This window comes from Corvus cornix, chromosome 6 (assembly GCF_000738735.6).
Source record: "Corvus cornix cornix isolate S_Up_H32 chromosome 6, ASM73873v5, whole genome shotgun sequence".
NCBI classification, from domain to species: Eukaryota; Metazoa; Chordata; class Aves; order Passeriformes; family Corvidae; genus Corvus; species Corvus cornix.
Window position 1 is genome coordinate 25,414,704 of NC_046336.1, and position 16,585 is coordinate 25,431,288.

At 39.6% G+C, this 16,585-nt stretch overlaps 2 protein-coding genes across 2 annotated transcripts; one reads left to right on the top strand and one right to left on the bottom strand.

The window, feature by feature from the left end:
* Positions 1 to 676: 676 nt before the first annotated feature.
* Positions 677 to 8,059, bottom strand: LOC104690214 (translation initiation factor IF-2). Its single transcript, XM_039554021.1, has 6 exons — positions 7,798 to 8,059; positions 6,444 to 6,841; positions 5,229 to 5,339; positions 3,740 to 3,847; positions 2,773 to 2,859; positions 677 to 1,730 (listed from the first exon to the last, which is right to left on the bottom strand). The coding sequence occupies exons 1-6, from the start codon at positions 8,057 to 8,059 to the stop codon at positions 1,683 to 1,685; spliced, it is 1,014 nt and encodes a 337-aa protein (XP_039409955.1). The 3' UTR covers positions 677 to 1,682.
* On the top strand, positions 8,019 to 15,040 carry EXOSC3 (exosome component 3). The gene is made up of 4 exons (XM_039553490.1): positions 8,019 to 8,324; positions 8,427 to 8,576; positions 9,446 to 9,597; positions 11,027 to 15,040. The coding sequence occupies exons 1-4, from the start codon at positions 8,058 to 8,060 to the stop codon at positions 11,226 to 11,228; spliced, it is 771 nt and encodes a 256-aa protein (XP_039409424.1). The 5' UTR covers positions 8,019 to 8,057; the 3' UTR covers positions 11,229 to 15,040.
* Positions 15,041 to 16,585: the final 1,545 nt, after the last annotated feature.

Genomic DNA, 16,585 nt, shown 5'->3' on the forward strand with positions numbered 1-16,585 from the left:
AAAAGCTGCTTACTGAAACATCAGCCACAAGGGTGTATTCATGCCACAGGAAAGGTTTTGACTATCATAGAAACTGCAAACCTGTACCAGGCAGAATAAATGTAGACAGCAAAGCCTGACCACCTAGTCACAAAAGTAGTTCCATTTTTCATTGTCCCAAAAGTTACACAAACATTTCTAAGTATTTACACCTGGTAATGACATTTTCCTCTTTTGATTTTAAGGATACTCATGTAAGACGTGGTTATTAACAGCATCCAAAAAGCAATGTAGCAATAAAATGGGCAGAGGATTTTTTTAATAAATGTACTTTAAGAGAAAAAATAATATATTACTGTATGAAAAATCAATAGTTATTATGTTTTTAAAAATTGATAGGATTATCCTTAGTCTGATCTACATGATCAAAACCAGTTATTCAGAGCAGGAAACCATTTATTATGCGATTGTCCTTTGTATGTTGGGTGCATAGATATTTTTAACAGTTTGGCAAGGATAGCAAACCCCTTAGAGTCAGCGATACTATTAAAAAATTGAAGTGAAATTATCAGAAAAATCTCTTTCATCCCAAAACTGAAGAATGCAGTGAATGCATTAATTATGCACTGATTTTGTAATGAAAGGCATTTTCATTACACAGTATCGGCCATGACCAACTAACCTGTATTAGAAGACAGAGATGCAAAGGCACATTTTATTGAAGTGCAGGATTTCTTAATGCTGATGTCTTTTCCATTTATAACAAACAGACAGAGAACACTCTTGACAACCTATATCAAGATACCAGTGATTACAAACATCTGTTCTTATAAAAATGCATCTTTAAGGATTATAAAATTTATTTTTATAGATACCTATGGATAGAGCTAAATATTCTTCCAGATTTTTAGAAGTGAAGTTTTGAGAAATAATAATGATATTTAGTAGACAACACAGATTTAATTTGTTGATTTACAAATTCAAGAAAAATGCAGAAAAGGCTTAAAACCTTGACTAATCAAAACTGACATGCAGACACTTGCAGCTCACCTAGTACCACACAATACCCAAAAAAGGTTCTAATAAAGCCTGGAGCAAACACCCCATATTACAAAGACCACCTTATGATTTTGAAGAGACAAGATCTAGTACATCTGTCTACCGAGTCAGAGTTAAATTTATCTCTTCCAAATATATTTGGGAAATCTTCTGATTGGATTTTTGCACCAAGTCTGATGTCCAGAACACTCTGTCCATCTTCTAATCTGTACAGCATTCCCTTTTTCTATCAAAAACCATTCAAATTCTTGGAAAATAATTTTCAGTAATATTTTATTCTTTTATTTATTTTATTATTTAATACTGATCCAACTTATATTGTAGCATCGATCCTCAAATAATATAGACACATTAGTTATATTTGTATTTATTATGGTTACTTAGATATGCAATAAGTAGAAAAAGTATTTGCTGCTTTCATTTCAACTGCAATTTTCTTCCTTCAAGTCAGCCATGCTAGCTACAGTTTAAGAACAAAAAGGAAGAATCAGTGTCAGAATTAGCAGACTTTATACAAACACCTTGAAAACAGACACTGGAGAAACAGGTACGTAAATCAGTTCTACTTATAAAATACATAAATCAAGATACTAAACTTCAGGATCAGCGATTAATGAGTAGAAAATATTTTTACTGCTTTCAGGTCAGTTGGTACTTTCTTCTTCTGTTACTGTTGAGAGATCTGTTTGGCTCTGAAAAATGACAACAAAAAAATTCTATGACTTACCAGCATTCACTGAACTTTGTAAAAAGGAAAACAGACAAAACTGCCCATGATAAACAAGTTGGTACTTATCAGTATAACCATGTATTCTTCCATTCAGTGGAATACAATGAATGTCATCACCAGACTTCTATTATGAAATCCAGCAAATTTGGATGAAGCACTGTGATTCGAGGGCAGAATCAACAGTACAAGCTTATATATCTTATTTTATCAATCTGTTCTTAATTTGTAGCAAACACATCACTGTAAAACCTGAAAAAACATCCCCAAAAGCCAATGTAATCTAACACCTTTAGGCCTGAAAACCTGGCACATGTAGGAACCAGCAGGTACTACTTACTACTCACTACTCATTTTCACTTCTGGTTTTGCAATTTGTTTATTAAAGAACTCATAAAATATGCCCAAAGACTCAAGAATATTTTTTAATATGTAATTATCAGGAAATTATAAAAATTTGGGCTATATGAGATCTTGCATACTCATCTGATTTACCTCAGTGGAAAAAACACCAGTGAAAACCTTACCCTAAGAACAATCACAAGTATTTTCATAAATCTATACAGAGAACACTAATAAAACAGGCTGTTATTAAAGTAACCCTAAGTACAAAGCATACTAATATCACAACATAAATTCTGAGCTAGAATTACACTACTGGTACCAGAAATGAAGTGATTTAGTCAGAAATGAAGTGATATAATGGTTCACACAGCACAGGAAGGCTGCCTCCTCTCTGAGTACATTCATGCTTTAGTCAGTAACATATCTGAATACAAAAGGGTGTTTTAATTCTTGAGGATATAGTCAGCCAGCACCACAGAGTCTTTTAGAATGCCTTAACTCCTACCAGAGTGCTGCTATGGGCAGTTTGGAAGTTGTGGCCAAAACACCATCTCTTAAAACCACAGGGGAGAGCCACCAACAGTTTTAACCTTTTGATAGGTCAGCACAGAAAAGCAGATCTGTAAGAATCAATAATTTATAATCTCTTTCTAAATACTTACCTGTTCACTCTCATCTGGCTTCTCAGCTTTGGATGAAGTAGGTGTTCCAGATCCATCTATATCGTCAGGTATTGTCTTTTCATTTTCCTGTGGTAATGAAAACTAGTTTTCAGTTAAAATGTCCCATGCCATGAAATCATGTGTTAAAATGACATTACATGTTAATATAAAGATAATACTTTAGATAAGTGCTACACAAATTTACTATATGGGAATATGGTCTTTGTATGCTTAACCCTATTTTTATCTTTTTTTTTTAAATTAACAGCAATTTAAAATTTTTACATATTCATTTTTTTCTGTCACTTTCATACTCTCATCTTCCTATGATTATATTTTGTCAGTATTTTAAGAGTGCTCTAAAAACTTCGATATTTCTAAAATACTCTGTGCTCCACATAAATTTAAGAAATATGCACTTTTAAAAGCTTTAGGGAGATAAACATGCCAATTATCCATGTATGTTCTTACTGAAGCAGTATTAAAAGACCATAAACATGGATATCGGTACACACACTCTTATATTAGTATAAATTCCCATACACCAGGAAGATATCAGAAGCCAGAGGCATTTAAATTCTAAAACACAGCTCCTTTTCCAGATACAGTAAGTTGACTTTGTGCTAACACCCTGTAAAGCATTACTGTCTGGATATTTAAATTAGACATGCTTATTTTATAAAATTTTCTAATAAATACCACCAAGGAATGTGGAAGCATCAGCTAAGCTGACCTTATGCTGAATATTTGCAATAAACTTCTGTTCTGGCCAGAATTCAAGTCTAAAATCCAGACTGCAGAAGCCACGTGTTAGACATTCCCCCCCAACTACACTCTTGCTTTTTTAATTATGTGTTAGTCCAACACTCATGGGCTTCTGCTCTGTGTTTTGCAATTGATGCCAGCATCTGGAAAAAATGGTTGATTAATGGTATTTTCAAACCACCAACTAAGTATTGGCTTAAACCTCTTCATCTTCCTGCTGCAAGTGCATTTCAGCTTCTTTATTCTGCAGTTCCAACTCCGCAAGTTTTTTTTGCAACTCCAACTCCTCACGCTCTTTTTCCAGCTGAGCCTGCAAACAGTTTAAAAAAGGACAAATTAGGAAGAAAAAACCCCCCACATTTATCTTTTTTACCACATTGTTTACAATGTATTTCATAACTGAAATTGTAAATAAAAACTTTACAGCTGCCATGTTATGTTAATAACAAAGTCATTTCTGTATCATCTGGCTCAACATTTTCAAAGTTTTGAGACTCTTATGGATAAAAAGGTTTTACTACCAAGAGGAAGAAGAAACAATTAACTGAAGTTAGTGTACACACTTCAGATACTGTCTCATTACACATGCTCTTTTATCAGTCTGTATTAGTTATCTCCTATCCTTTGGATTGAGCTCTTTGATACTTTGTGTAATATCTAGCACAGATGGATGAATCAATATAGAATCAAATCTATAGAAAAATTTGGCAAGCAATGTCATTAACATAAATCATGCCCATCAGCAACCTTTAGTATTTACAATTGGAAATGTCTAACAGAAAGTGTTTATTAATTGTGAACTTAAGTCCTATTACATCAAAACTTCAGAAACTGCATGATCTAAGTATTTACTTTCAACAACACTAGAGAATACTGTTTGCTCTTGCGTTTTGTGCGTAAATAGAAGTATGGTCATAGTTTTCTATTCCTTTTTGGTACATAAAATCAAAACGTGCCTGAGTATCTGACTATGGCCAAAACTGAGTTAGGTTAACAAAAAAATGCATCTAATATGAGCATTGTTCAACATCTTACCCACAGCTTATGTGAAATGATTTATTTAATGCTTTGTGAATTATCTCTTGACACAATCTTGTCATTTTCATTTACTATTTTACATCACTCATGAAACCCTTAAGCACATTACTTTTGGTTTGCAAATCAGTAAATTCCAAATTTTGTAAGTGCAAGTGAAATAAAATGAATGCATCTTACACCAGAGCTGGGCTTAATGTGATCAGCATAAATTTAAAATTAAGCTTTTGATTTTAACATCATGAAAGTCAGCCATACAAAAAAAGTGCAGTCAGATCACATCAACATCACCACAACAACACTGAATTCACATGATGTCTTTATAAAGAATGGCTAGAAACACAGATACTGTATTTTTTTTCTCATATTATAAGCCCAAACAATATTTTCAGTTACTTCTCACATAAGTCCTAAATTGGCTGCTTTTTACCTTAACAGCCTTCATTTTTTAATAACATTTTACTGCCTAGTATGTAAGTTTTCCTACCCATGTGCTGACTAATAATTTCTTTTACTCAGAAAAGTGAGATTAAAATACTTGCATTATGTCACTTTTATCAGTCATTATGCAGCTATTAGAAGTACACAAAGATGTACTCCAAGATGCCACAGCACCATATGCTGCTTAGAATTATCTATTATTAAATAATAATAACCTGACGTTGCTCTTCAAGTTTCCGCTCCTCTTCTTCCTGGATTTTTAACCTTTCAAGTTCAGCTATGGCTGCCTCCCGTTCTTGTTCCAGCTCAGCTCTCTCCAGCATTCTCTATTTCACCGGTAACATAGAATCAATTAAACATAAAAATGAAAGATATTAAATAGCATCAATTATATTGTAGCAATGTTTTTTTGCCTAAGTTGGATGCACCTTTTTTTCTTCATCTAAGTTTCTTCTATAATTGTAAATCCAGTGTGCAAGATACTGTATGGGATCTGCTGGCCGATGCTCTACAACCTCTGCCAGTCCCTTCGTCAAGCAACTTCCCAGGCATTGCTTCAGATACTGAGATTCCATCTAAATCTACTGACAATAAACAGATATTAGGCACCAATGTCAGAATTAAGTCAGGGGGTTTAAAAATTCTTGCTTCAGATGCCAAACACTGACTATGACATTACTTTTTAGTAAGCTTGCAATTTAGACAGGAAAGTTATTCAGTAGTGGTTTAGTTCTTAAAAGCTCCAGTGACAGGACAGTCACACCAATCACTGTAGAAAAAAATGCTCAAACCCCATCTTACATGTATAATTCATAAATCACTTGGAAAGAGGCGACTAATTCTAGGTGTGCATTATAACAAAAAAAAAAAAAAAAAACCAAAAAAAAAACAAAAAAACCCCAAACAAACCAAAAACCTGAAAACCACAACACGACATAGAAAACTTCTACACAGATATCCGAAGAAAATGCAAGTAGTTCTGAGAACAATTAGGGGGGATTTTAGTTTGAATTGTCAAAGCTACCTTTAAGATATGTATGCAAGGCGAGGGCCTGAAGCACTCCCTCTATAGTTAGGAAAGGCACAGATCCTTGTGCACACTTTACTAGCCCAGTTTAAGTAAACACAACCCTTTCTTTGCTGTCAAGGAGCCTGAATCCGTGTGGGGCAGCCATGGTCCGGCGGGGCAGAGAGCCCGGGCACTTGGCACAGCAGCGAATCCTGTCCCATCCTCCGCGTTCGCGGCGCCTCCAGGGTGACCTTACTGGTGCCGACCCTCTTAACCCGGAGCCTCCCCCGCGACCTCTGCCGCCGGGCTCCATTTAAGCACAGTCTGGGCCTCTCCCGTTCCCCTACGCTCCAAGCAGGGCGGGCCCGCTGCTTATCCCTACGCCTGGTGTTCGGAACCCTGGGAGGGCCTGGCACGTTACCCCGCCTCGCCCCGCGACAGTCACTGGGACCCGGTGCTGTCGCTGCCCTGGTTCTGGCACCGCGGGGCTGCGCTGTAGCCGCTCGCCTTCCCTCGGAGAGCAGCCCCGCTCTGGCTCCTTCCTGGCAGCAGCTCCCAGAGCCCCGGGACAGCAGCCCCCGGCCCGCCCCGCTCCTACCGCCCGGCCCTGGCCCTGGCCCCGGCCCCGCGGCTGCGGCCCCGCCCGAACGAGCGGCGTTGCCCCGCAACAGCGCCGCGAGCGCAGCGGGCCCCAGCGCCGCCCGCAGCAGGCGATGGAGGGATAAAGGGCCTGGTCGGAAAGGTCCCTGGTGGCACAAACCGGGAGAAGGGGCTGAGACCGTAGAGGGTTATGTGGCCCTTGAGAGAGACCTCGACAGGCTGGAGAGATGAGCAGAGAAGAATCTGAAATTCAATAAGGGTAAATGGAGGGTCCTGGATCTGGGAAGGAATAACTCTGAACACCGGGAGAAACTGGAGCCTCAGCTGCTGGAGAGCAGCTCTGTGGAGAAGGACCTGGGCGTCCTGGTAGGCAACAAGCTGTCCATGAGCCAGCAGTACCCTTGTGGCCAAGAAAGCCAGTGGTATCCTGGGGTGCATTAGGAAGAGCATTGCCAGCAGGTCAAGGGAGGTGATCCTGCTCCTCTACTTAGCCCTGGTGAGGCTCTGCCTGGAGTGCTGTGTCCAGTTCTGGGGTCCCCAGCATGAGAGAGACATGGAGATCCTGGAGTGGGTCCAGCAGAGGGCTATGAAGATAACTAGAGGGACTGGGGCATCTTTCTTACAAGGAAAGGCTGAGAGGGCTGAGGCTGTTCAGCATTGAGAAGAGATGGTTTATAAGGGACTTTATTAATATGTATAAATACCTAAAGGGGAGGTGCCAAGCTCTGCTCCGTGGTGCCAACCACCGAGACACCAGGCAATGGGCAGAAACAGATGCATAGGAAGTTCCGTCTAAACAACAGGCAGAATTTCCTTACTGTGTGCAGGTGACCACACACTGGGACAGATTGCCCGGAGACCTTGTCGAATCTCTCTATCTAGAGACATTAAAGAACTGTCTGGATACAGTTCTGTGCAGTGTGCTCTAGGACAACCCTGCTTGGACCAGATGACCTATTGTGATCCTTTCCAATTGTTTTAATGCCCTCTCTCTGTGAGCAGTTTCCCTTCACAACTGACGTGATCTTCTCTCCTCCCTGACAAACTCCTTGGCTGATGTTCACCTCAAATTTGACCAGCTGTTTGTTCTACTGTCAGCGTCTAATCGGGTATTAAAAAACCCTGCAAATAACTGCAGCTGGAAGAATTAACTCCGTGTATTTATTAATTCCGACGCTTAAGTGCGCTAACGCTATCTTGGCCGCTCCCTGGCAGAAATGGAAGGCTGCAGACGGGCTGCTGAAGGAAAGGCAGCTGGCAGAGGCGCTGTGAGCGGTGAGGAGCCGGCTCCAGCGGTTCGTGGATTGCGCGGGCGCGGCTGTTCCGGCCGGGGGACGTTCCGGCCGGGGGGTGTCGCTGGCGCCCCGCGAACGCCTCGCCCCGGGCCGCAGAGCGCAGCCGTGCCCGGGCCGAGGGGCCCTGCGCCGGCGCGGCCATGGCAGCGGAGCGCGGCATGGCGGCCGAGGCCCTCGTGGGGCAGGTGGTGCTGCCCGGGGATCTCCTGCTGCTCCCCGCGCACTACGACGAGGACGCGGAGGGCGAGCGGCTGCGGCTGAGCGCGGGCGCGGCGCCGCAGGGGCGGCTGCTCTGCGGGCCGGGGCTGCGGCGCAGCGGGGCCGGGCTGCTGGTGACCAAGTGCGGGCTGCTGCGGCACCGGCCCGCGGGCGGCGGCGCGTACTGGGTGGACTCGCAGCAGAAGCGGGTACGGGCGCGGCGGGACCCGGCTGTCTGTGTGTATGTGAATGTGTGTTGTCCCCGTCTCGCCCGCGCTCCCCTGACCCTCTGTCCGCCTCCCCCGCTGCAGTACGTGCCGGTGAAGGGCGACCACGTTATAGGGATCGTGACGGCCAAAGCGGGGGATGTGTTCAGACTGGATGTGGGCGGCAGCGAGCCGGCGTCCCTGTCCTACCTGGCCTTCGAAGGCGCCACGAAGAGGAACAGGCCAAACGTGCAGGTGGGTGCCCTGTAGCTGGCGCTTCAGCCACGTCGTTTGGTGGCGCTTCTGTTGCGTTTCAGTAGCTTGTCTTAGTGCAAGTGTTTGTGTAAGTTGCATGTTAGAGCAGGTGTGCAGGTCTAGTTGTAATGGTTTCGCCTTGGCCCTCCTCGGAGGGTTTTACACCATTAGGCCCCGGGCTTTCTGTGGTTTCTTAGGAGCACTGTAACTAGTGGTTTGCTCTCTCTCAGGTGGCTGGCAGCTTCCCTCATGTTTTCATTTGCCAGTAGCAGATGCAGTTCATGAGTAATGTGCATCCAAAAGAGCACTCCGACGTTAAGGTTTTCAAACAAGCTTTTATGCCGTATGATGCTGCTGGAAAATGTTAGTTGTGTGGGGTTTCTAACAGCACTGTTGTGAACGGTTGTGTGGCACATGCATGCCACAGTTTCTGCACTCGGATGAAATGCCATCACCAGAATGTAAAGTGAACTGTAAAGAAAAACAGAATAGGCTGGTGTGATATTTTTTTTTTTCTTGTCCTTCTAAGTGATTATAAGAGCAGGTTGCTTAGGCTGTTCATATCCTTGAAGTCTGAAGAAAGAAGAGTTAATATTTGGTATTTAACAAAAACAGAGTTATCTAACTCCATTAAAAAAAAAATCTGTCCTTTTATCTTACAAATTCTAGTAGGGGTACAAGATAATTGTGGAGGGTGCTGTCTCTAGTAGAAGAAGAGAAAATTTAAATTCGTAGTATATCAGTTCGGTTCTGTGTCACTATTGTTTTGAAACTATTTTGTGGCCTCACTAGAGGATGCTTATCAATTGTTATAAATGTGCACTATGATTTCCTCTATTACTTTTGCTTTTTGACACTGTTTTGTTTAGGTGGGAGATCTTGTTTATGGTCAGTTCGTTGTAGCAAATAAAGACATGGAACCAGAGATGGTCTGTATAGACAGCAGTGGAAAATCAAGTGGAATGGGATTAATTGGACAAGATGGCTTCCTCTTTAAAGTTTCTTTAGGTCTAATAAGAAAGTAAGTACTAACAAATGTAAATGGTCGCTCTTATGTCTAATGTGGTGGGTAAGATTCCCACAACTATTTCCTCTGAGCAGTGTAGGCAGTTGTAAATCAGACTGTACAATTCTTATAGTCCATTTAAACCAGTTTTACTGAATAGAGTATGGACATTGACCTAGAAGGAAAGTTTATTTTTCCTCTTAAGAGGCTTAGAAGCTCTTTTGTATGGTGTTGCATGACCTGTTTAAAAAAAGTGGTGTGGTTGCCAAGGCAGTATGGAAAATAAACTAGTGACCTCGGGAAATCAAACATTTAGGATAGTGTTTCAGTTATGTGCATACTACGTTGGAGTTTAAAACTTGGTAATGCTTATTGTCCTTTTTCTGCTTAATGGCATATGTTTGGGCGTATGTTTGGCTGACAGCTGATTAAACGGGTCTTTGCATATCAGTACACATTATTTTCTAACTTCCAAAGAAAAAATAAATTGTATTGAAATAAAGATACAGATTAAAAAATGGTAGTATTTTAGTTTAAAACTGACACATTAATCCAGGAACTGTTTCATAAACTTTTAAATGTATTGTGAGCTTTGGAGTTACTTATGCTGATGTAAATACACGACTTTTTTTGTGACTATCAAAGAATACCAGATTACATGGATAAACAATAGTCAAACTTTGTTGTTGCTTTTTGTGTGGAGTTTTGTTTGTTTTTGTTGTTCTTTGGATAAGCAATCTGGAGGTGCAGAGCAGCTCTTTCGTACCTATAACTGTCTGATTTATATGTCCTAGCAGAAGTGTGCATGAACTGATATGAAAACTTTTTGCAGCCATTCTGTTTTCCAAATTTTGTCTGTATGCAGGTAAAAAAATACCAGCATATTACAACTACTAAATCCTGATATGCTTTTAGTTTTTGTAAATACTTGTTCTAGCTTGATTTAATCCTAGGCATATTGCAGTATTTAGTATACTGTCATCTAATAAAAATGAAGTAGTCTGTTTATTGCTGCTAATACTGTTGCCTGAAGTAGAAAGGAAGTCCTGTTTTGAAAGACACCTCTGGGGTGTCAGCTTTATAAATAGCACTTCAAAAATGTCATTTTTTCAAACATCGTGCTTTTAGAATTTATTAGATCACAAAATTGTTGTAAAAGTATCAATTCACTTTAAATTTGTCAGGGATTACTTCTGAATCTAATGAGAAAAAAAGAACTAAATTTACAGCTGTTTTATTTTTTAGGTGCATGTATTTTATACGAGGGGAGCTTTAAAAATCTGATACTGTATTGCTATTTTGGATGTATATGCAACTTGATCATCTCTGTGTTTCTCAGATAGCTCCCATAACAGCAATACTGCTGCAGTTATTGGTCAATAATAATGTGGTGTCTGTAAGTGTGAGCACTTCTTCCTCTGACATTTTTTGGTCTTGTTCACAGGCTCTTGGCTCCCAAATGTGAAATAATTCAGGAGTTATCACAATTGTACCCATTTGAGCTGGTGCTGGGAATGAATGGAAGAATATGGGTAAAAGCAAAAACAGTTCAACAGACTTTAATTATAGTAAATATTTTGGAAGCCTGTGAGTATATGACTGCAGAACAGAGAAAACAAGCGCTTGCCAAACTGTCAGGGAACTGATAAGAGAAAACCTTGAGGATTTGTTTGTGATGACTGTTTTGGTTATTTTTGTATTCAGATTTATATTAAAAGCATTTTTTAAAATTAAGTACTAGACTTTGGTTGTTCTTCATTTCCCTTCTTTATCCACTCAGCTTGTTTTTGTGTTGTTTAAGGAGTTGGTTTCGACTCACTTTTGTGATTATGAAGCCCTGTTTAGGTTCATGAATTTTCTGTCTAATTAGCTCTGAATTTTGAAGCGTAACTACTTGGGACTTCTTTAAAAAACTGGTGATTTTATGAACTGCATGTATTTTTTTTTATAGTTATTAACATTTCAAACAATCATGTTTACTTGGGGTAGCAAAAAGTATCCCACAGGTCTTTAATTTTGGTCAGGTGCTCTATTTATAGAGTGACATGAAGTAATTATATAATATATTATGAAATTTGGGAATAGAAATGCAGGTAGAGGATACCAGAAAAAAATTGCAGGGTGTAACATAAAAGAATCATAGGGTGGTTAAGGCAAATGATCAGATAAGACCAAAAAATGTTCACAGTGACATTATCACTTTCCCTAAGAGATGGCCTGCCTAGTAGTATTAAGGGCATAGTGATTAGGATGTCATAACAATAGCCATGGGTTTCTTGATTCTAGACACTGATTTATTTTCTTTATTAACAGTATAAAGATACCATAGAGCTTTGCTAAATGTTTAACAAAATCAACATTTCTAAAAAAAGCTATGTTGGGCTTCTTTGTGTAACAGTCCCTCAGATGCATATGGAAGAGATGCTGTCCTAGGAAGGGTAAACTCTCAGTGAATTTTAGTATGTGTGTAATTTGCTACTGTTCTGAGAGAGAAAGATTAATGGAAGGGTAGTTACTGATGCCTTCTTCCTGTGGGAGAAAAGCTTGATTGTAGGTACCTAATGAACTGCTTGCAGCTGTTAGGCACTCATTTAGATCTGTGACGTTCTGTGGTTCTTAATAAGCTGAATGGTTTAATAGCAATAGTTAAAGGAAATTATTAAAAATGAACTAATTAGGGTAAGCTTGAATACCATCTTAATTAAAGTGGAAAGATAATTTTTCCTGTTTATTCTGTATTTCATCCAAAGCTCAACCTATGGCATTTGATGATAGGGCATCTTTGGCATCTGTGCCGTTTAGAAATTGCTTCAGTTCAGAGCCACTCCTCTGAGTCATCTGTAATGTGCTTACCTTGGGCTTCCCCTGGTTCGACAAGAACACACCTCTAATGGTTTCCATGTGAGTCAAATGGCTACAATTCAGAATACTTTGTGAATTTCTCTGGTCTCCCTATTTAGCATCTAGGGCATTGCTCATCTGGCTTGGTAGATCTTTAGTCATCTTTTTTTACCTGTCAGCTACCAGGTGAAGTGACTTTCATTCATATCTCATAAACTTTTTGGGTCTGTAATCTTTCTGTTACTACACTTGAGAAGCTGTAAATTGATAAGGATTTCAAGAACTGTTCTTCTCCAGAGTTTTTTCAATTTCAGCTAACCAGGGCCTCTCCAGGTTGTCTGTTATTGGAACAATAGCTGGCATAGGCAGAAGAGCGTTTGCCAAATTATCTCAGGGTGCTAACTTGTTTTTTTGTGAATGTTCTGGAATCATAATAAAACCACAGGAATGGGCAATGACATGGATCATTTCCTGGATAGTTGTGGCTTGAAATGGAATTAGCTTTAGCACTCCCCTTTACCTAAGCAACCTCCTTTCCCTCCCAAAAGCCTGCATTCCAAGCTTAACCTGCAAGATACAAATGAACAACCCCTGTTAAAATGCTGGCTTGGTAGTGCAGCATAGCAAATGGCAACCTTGAAAGTTCTTAGCATAATCAGCCCACTATTTCCTACCACACAGCATTCTGTCCCACCCTCACCCGCTTATCACCCAAATACAAGAACAGGATACAAAAGGCATTAAAATTATGCTCGTTATTAATTTAGCAAAATGAAATAACCAAAAAATTCTTGGGTTTTACCCCCTACACAATGATTTTAAGTATCTGCTACATTTAAGTTTGTTGGACAGTTTATACAGTGGGAAAAAAATACAGTGGATGTGAACAAAATGGGCGTGGGGAAAAAAGCTTGAAAGAAAGTACACTTAAACACGTACTAACAGAAGGCGATACATTTTATTTTGGTTTTTTTTTACTTGGGCAAAAAAAAGCTTATCAACATTCTTCAAACCAATTGCAATTTGACAGGCTTTATCTAACAAAACATTCAGGCAAAATCTAAACAATATCTTTGCAAACTTTTAGTTCTAGATTAGTGACTAAACCAGTCATGAGGAAGAGTTATGGAGTATAATTTGGTTCTAGGAAGAAAGGCTGATCATGATTTAGTTATGTATTCTGCTGTAAGTCTTCCACATTCCCATTAAAGGCGCATAAATCCATATATTTTTGGAAATAGGACTTGCAGAAGGGATGCTGTGGACTTGGAATGTACCTTGCTAAGTAAGTAGAATGTCTTTTCTGTTGCATTTCTCCATGATGTTCATGCTTACCAGGTTAAGTCATTATTTAGAGCTGTTCATTTCAGATACTCTATGATTGTGCATTGGATACTCTGTTATATTGTTTTTCTTTCAAGCTGTTGTGATCAAGTTATGTAAAAATGATAGATAGCAGCATGAAAATTGTGCGTATGCCCATGAGAGAGATGCTCATGAGAGCACAACCTCTTAAAAAGAAAGTTCACCAAGAATTAAACAGAAAGCATATGTTGGAAGTATGAAATACATAGTTTGTGGCCCTTCCTAGGCTGATGTTGTATAAAGACCAAGAACAAATACTGTCATAAAATACAGATATGCAGTGCTGAAATTCAGTTTGATAGTAACACATTTATGTTTTCCTCTAGCAGAAGAAGGTTACACAGACAAATAGCTCAGTGTAATAAGAAGATTAAGAGCTTAACTCTAAAGCTGTGGTTAGAGAGTGTGGCTGGAACTCTGCTAGATTAGTAGTTTACTGTGCCTAGCTACTCATTACAGCCTTGCCACCAGGAGTTGGAACTGAAGCTTTCTGGCATGTATATTTGATTCCTAGCCAAGTTCTGTCAAAATGACCCACATTGGCTTCAACACTTCTAATACCAGGGCTATTTTGGTTGTATAACATGGACGTTCTTTAGCAAAAGAGGCCATGGAATTTTTCTCCCATATTTTAAATATTAAGAGCAGAAGTGTGTTGTGGGTAATTTGGGATGTTCATGACCCTGGTTTTGCTTGTAGAGCCTGAGGCTTGATCCCTATTCTAGTGGCTTGAATAGCCATTAAAAATAACCTTTTTTTACTGGTCTTCAGTGTCCTACGTAATATGACAATACTAAAAAATCAGAGTGACATTTTTTGTAGCACTGCAATAAACAGGAGACAGGCAAACTATAGCCCACAGATTCTATTTTGCTTACACTTAGTAATTACACTTACCTGACACAAAGATATTTAAAGACTGAAGGACAGTGGGAGGACTGATGACCTCATCTGCACTTTCCAAATGCCTTGGTTATCTTTTGTCTTGTAAATGGTAGGCTTTTCTGTAATTCAGTGTTTATTAGGCTATTGCAAAAGAGATTTGTTATAAGAATCTGTATACTCGATGAAAAGACTTACTAATTCTTTCTTCCTGTTCTTGTCCAGATGGAGGGTATTGCACCAATCTCTTCTTGGTGTCCCACTGTGAACTGCTTATGTGAATGAACTAATTTCAAAAGACCTGTATTTCCTTTGGTTTCTTCTGTGACTACTGCACTCTAATCTTAGCTAAAATAAATCTGAGATTCTGTGTCTGGGCAGACTGGTGTGTTTATTTCCTGAGAATCAGGATGAGGTTGAGAACACCACTACATGAGTACATGTCACTGTACAGCCTCCAAACAAGAGACAGCTTTTGCATGGCCTAGCAGAGATCTACGTCAGTCTGCATCTGTGTGCGTTTGCCTTTAATGGCACATAGGTGAAAAGTTCAAGCTGTATTTTTTTTTTTTTTTTGTATCTACATCTAATCTTACTGGCTTGGTATTGAAAATGTTAATTAGTCTGGAAGTCGTTTTACAGACCTAGGGCCTAGATCCTGCCTTAGTCCACCACTGTCTTTCCTTGTTGCTTTAGAGATCTTCTGTTTCCTCATAGAAAAGACAACTTGTTTAGTATAAGCCATTTGTCTAACAATTCCCTTGGTCTAAGGCTGATCTATAGAAGCATGATCCAACAAGAAAAAGAAATAACCCCTGAAATAACACACAGCTTTGTCATTCTGTACATGAATTGAAAGTTTCGTAATGCTAGATCATGTTTTAGCACAGCTACTGATACAGTGCATTCTGACTTACACACAGGCATGCCAGGGAAATTTAATTAACTGATGTACAAGCAGTTCACAGACTGATTCTCCTCATTCACTGCTATAAAACTGAACTATGAAGGCAGGAAGAGAAGGGCTGAATGGGCTTTTTAAGAACACTGTTCAGAACCTGGGGATTTGAAGATTAAATAATGGTGTCTGTTGCTTTGTGAAATGTGCATGTGTGTGCGTTAGTTTATTAGTCTGTTTTTGTAAGAGGAAGAGTATGTGAATAATATCTGAAAGGGTGTATGGAAAAGCTAAACTTTTCATAGATCATAGATCAATCATAATATGATTTTATCAAGAGGGAAAACCAGAAAACCAAAGAAGTCAAACTCCCATTCAGCTTTCCTGACAAAATTGCATTACTTTTCTGAAGCGATGAAAGCAAGGATAGTCTTAATAAGGACAAAGTAAGGTTGCTGCAACTCCACTTAATGCAACACAGTAACTTTTCAAAGAAAGCAAGCTTTTCTGGAGATGTGGATAAGGCAGGTTACATTCCAGTATTTTCATGAGACCGTGTTTCTTTGAGTTCTGTGCCTATTAGATGTGTGCATGCATTCAAAGGATTTTGCTGCTTTGCAAAGTAGGACAGTATTCCTGGATGGAATCCGGATGTGTGGGCTCAGATTTTTCTGCATCTTTTGGAACATTTTTACAATAGGGACACATGAAGTCAGAGTCACTTCTGAGATTAACTGCTTGTTATTCTTGCCTGGTGCCTTGTCATGGACTCTTAGCCAGGGAAAAGAATAAATAGATATTTTCTTTTTGTGACAGGTGGGTTTTTTTTTTTTCCTCCTCAGCAATATTGGCTACCTTGGAACTGTGAAGGCCAGCAGCCAGGTTGTTAGAGGTGTAATGTGCAGAAGTATCATTAAGAAAAAAATTCATTTAGTGTGCTTACCATGGAAGAAAAATAATGGAGCTGCCATTCTACCATTGCCAAATGATGTCAGCTGGGTCCACAACCATGGTAAA